The sequence below is a fragment of the Beta vulgaris genome, chromosome 7 (genome assembly GCF_026745355.1).
Source record: "Beta vulgaris subsp. vulgaris cultivar EL10 chromosome 7, EL10.2, whole genome shotgun sequence".
NCBI lineage: Eukaryota > Viridiplantae > Streptophyta > Magnoliopsida > Caryophyllales > Amaranthaceae > Beta > Beta vulgaris.
In genome coordinates, this window is record NC_079208.1 from 54,607,034 (window position 1) to 54,609,768 (window position 2,735).

Below are 2,735 nucleotides of genomic sequence, written 5' to 3' on the forward strand. Positions count from 1 at the left end.
CCAGTTTTTCTTCTAGAGAGATACTCTCCAGTAGCCTTCCCTTGCGTCATATCGTCTTGGTTTTTTAGTGTAGCAGGTGCAAGACTCCACCTTTGCTAATGCTTCCCATGGATTTCTATCCACTTTAATTATTAATTGGGAATTTGATGAAAGAATCGATGCAAACCCGATGATACATGGCCCGCCTCTGGAACGCTTGAGATTATCACCAATATGTTGATGAATATGGATCGTTTCATGATTTCTCAATCTTTGAGACTAGCTAATTTTGAGTGGTAAACTCGATAATTAATCACTAGTTCTGCCGTAGATTAGCATCTAACTGATGTTCGTTCATCCACCTATCTCTCCACTCTACACTGTTCTTTCCCCCGTGAGGTTCTAGGGCAATAGTTAATTATTGCCCCTCCTTCTAGCGCCAATTGTTTCGATATTGAACAAGAGGATACCTGATATTGCGATTTGCGAGGCCATCATGTATAATAATCCTTGAACCTCGCCAGTAAGATGTGCCTGCAAGATGAACTCCACGCACGGGGTGGGTCCCCGTGGCGGAGCCTCCGACGCTCAAGTCAGTACCCAAATATGGATCAATATTATAGAGAAAGTAGTGTAATTTGTAGGGAGTGGAGAGAGATCCCTTTACCTTGACCGTTAGTCCCCTATTTATAATAGTGACTTATTAGGTTAAATAGAGTAAATGAGCCTCTTAGGGCCTACGGGCCATATAACAAGTTATTCCTAATAGAGGAACGAGCATACTCGTATTGGGCCTATATATTATTATTAAGGTAATTGGGAATAAAGACCGCTTTAGGTGGCGTCATTATTATTCCCATACACCTATAATAACACTTACTAAAAACTTTAGTCTCTAACCATTAATTACTTATTGTTAAACGCATTAAATATACACTCGTCTTCTTCCTCTTAATTGAATTGTTTTAGTAATTTTTTTTAAAAAAAGTGTTAGTCTCTGTTTTCTTTATGGATCTCTTCTCCATCTTGTATAGACTATAGTATTGAATGGAAATTGAATTCAATGTAAATTGAATCTCTCCCACCTCCACAGCTCTACAGTTCCACTATCTTTATATTTCTAAATTTCTCTCTCTCTTACTCTTCAATTCCTATCCATACTTTAATTAAGAATTTAATACACCCCTCTTCCTTAGTCCTCTGGACTCTCTAGGCTTCTCTATATAATGAGCTTCACATGAAGTAACTATTCCCAACTCCTTTTCTTACCCAACTATAATCCATCATACCAACTATATAGTATACAGAACTGTCCTAAACCCGTCCAGTCCTGGTGTCAATCCTGGTATCCAACTATATAGTATACAGAATTGTATACTGTATACTATATACTATATATTATATATTATATATTATATACCCAGACTCATCAGCTATTTTATTTCCAGTAAGTTTCTCTTCGTTATATATATATACTTTCTCCGTCTCTTTTTTGAGTTATTTCTAGTTTATATACAAGTATAAAATAATTTTGTAGAAGATGAGTAGAAGGAATAATCGAAGGAGTGGTATGAGTAGCAGCAACAACAACAATCAAGAGCTGGATTTGAAGCTGAATTTATCAGTGTCAGCACGGCCACCAGCAACAGCAGCACCAAGGGTAACAGAAGTAGTAAGGATGTCAACTTCTTCATCGGAAGATCAATCATCACCACCAAGATCATGTGTGTCGTCTGAAGAAAGTCTTAAATACTCAAGCAGCCCTGAAACTACTTCCATGGTTTTGGTAGGTTGTCCTAGGTGTCTTATGTATGTTATGCTTTCTGAGGCTGATCCTAAGTGTCCCAAGTGCAAGAGTACTGTTCTTCTTGATTTCCTCCGCAACAACAACCACAACCATAATCTGAGTCATTAAAATCCTCTCTTTATATAAATATATGCGGCGTATTAGCATAGCTATTGGTAATTGGTATGGTGTCTTCTGTATCTATGTAACTGACGCGCTTTTCGAAAGAAGTGTGTCACTTATTTAGATACGGAAGGTGAAGTATTAGCTAGACTCTGTTTGATTAGTTTATCTCTTCTATTGAGACCATGTTTGGTTGCCCATAAGACGGGAATTCAGCTAAAGGTTACTTACTTCCTGATTAATTAGGCATGTAAATCATTTTCCCGTCTTCTCTGCAACCAAATTATAATCATAATCTTTATTTTTCTTCTTCTATCTTACCCTTAATTAAATTGATGTTGTACTACTAAACTACTCTAGTAGTTTTTTTTTAACAATCAAGGTATCCACCGCCGATAGAAGTAACTAATCCCCTCGTCCCGAATATTCCAATTAAGGGTAAAGGGCTGGTCAAGAATCTCTTTTCATTCCCAAAGATTGAGGATCGAACTCTCGACCAATTAGTTAAGGGACGAAGTGAGCGACCATTATATCAAGACCACTTGGTTTACTCTAGTAGTTGTTTATCTTCAATTTTGCTTCTTTCTCTTTTGTTCTTCCTTTTCAATGTGGATGCAAATTGGGGTTAACCTATAACACTACTGAATCTTAATCAATACTAGTACTACATTTAATTGTCATAAATAAAAGGGTTTTTAAGTTTTGCATGAAATGAGGGTGACATAACTGCTGAGGTTTGTAAAGTCAAATTTGATCATCTTATTTTATTTTATTTTTGTGTAATAATAGTGAAAAAAATTAAATGACACACTAATAAGTTGGAAATTATAGTTACGTGGGTGGGGCA

General features: G+C 36.5%; 1 protein-coding gene across 1 annotated transcript; it reads left to right on the top strand.

Annotated features, from left to right (window-relative positions):
• The first annotated feature begins 1,519 nt into the window (after positions 1–1,519).
• On the top strand, positions 1,520–1,894 carry LOC104899835 (hypothetical protein). The gene has a single exon (XM_048648282.1). It carries the CDS (start codon positions 1,520–1,522, stop codon positions 1,892–1,894), a length of 375 nt encoding a protein of 124 aa, XP_048504239.1.
• The last annotated feature ends 841 nt before the right edge of the window (positions 1,895–2,735 follow it).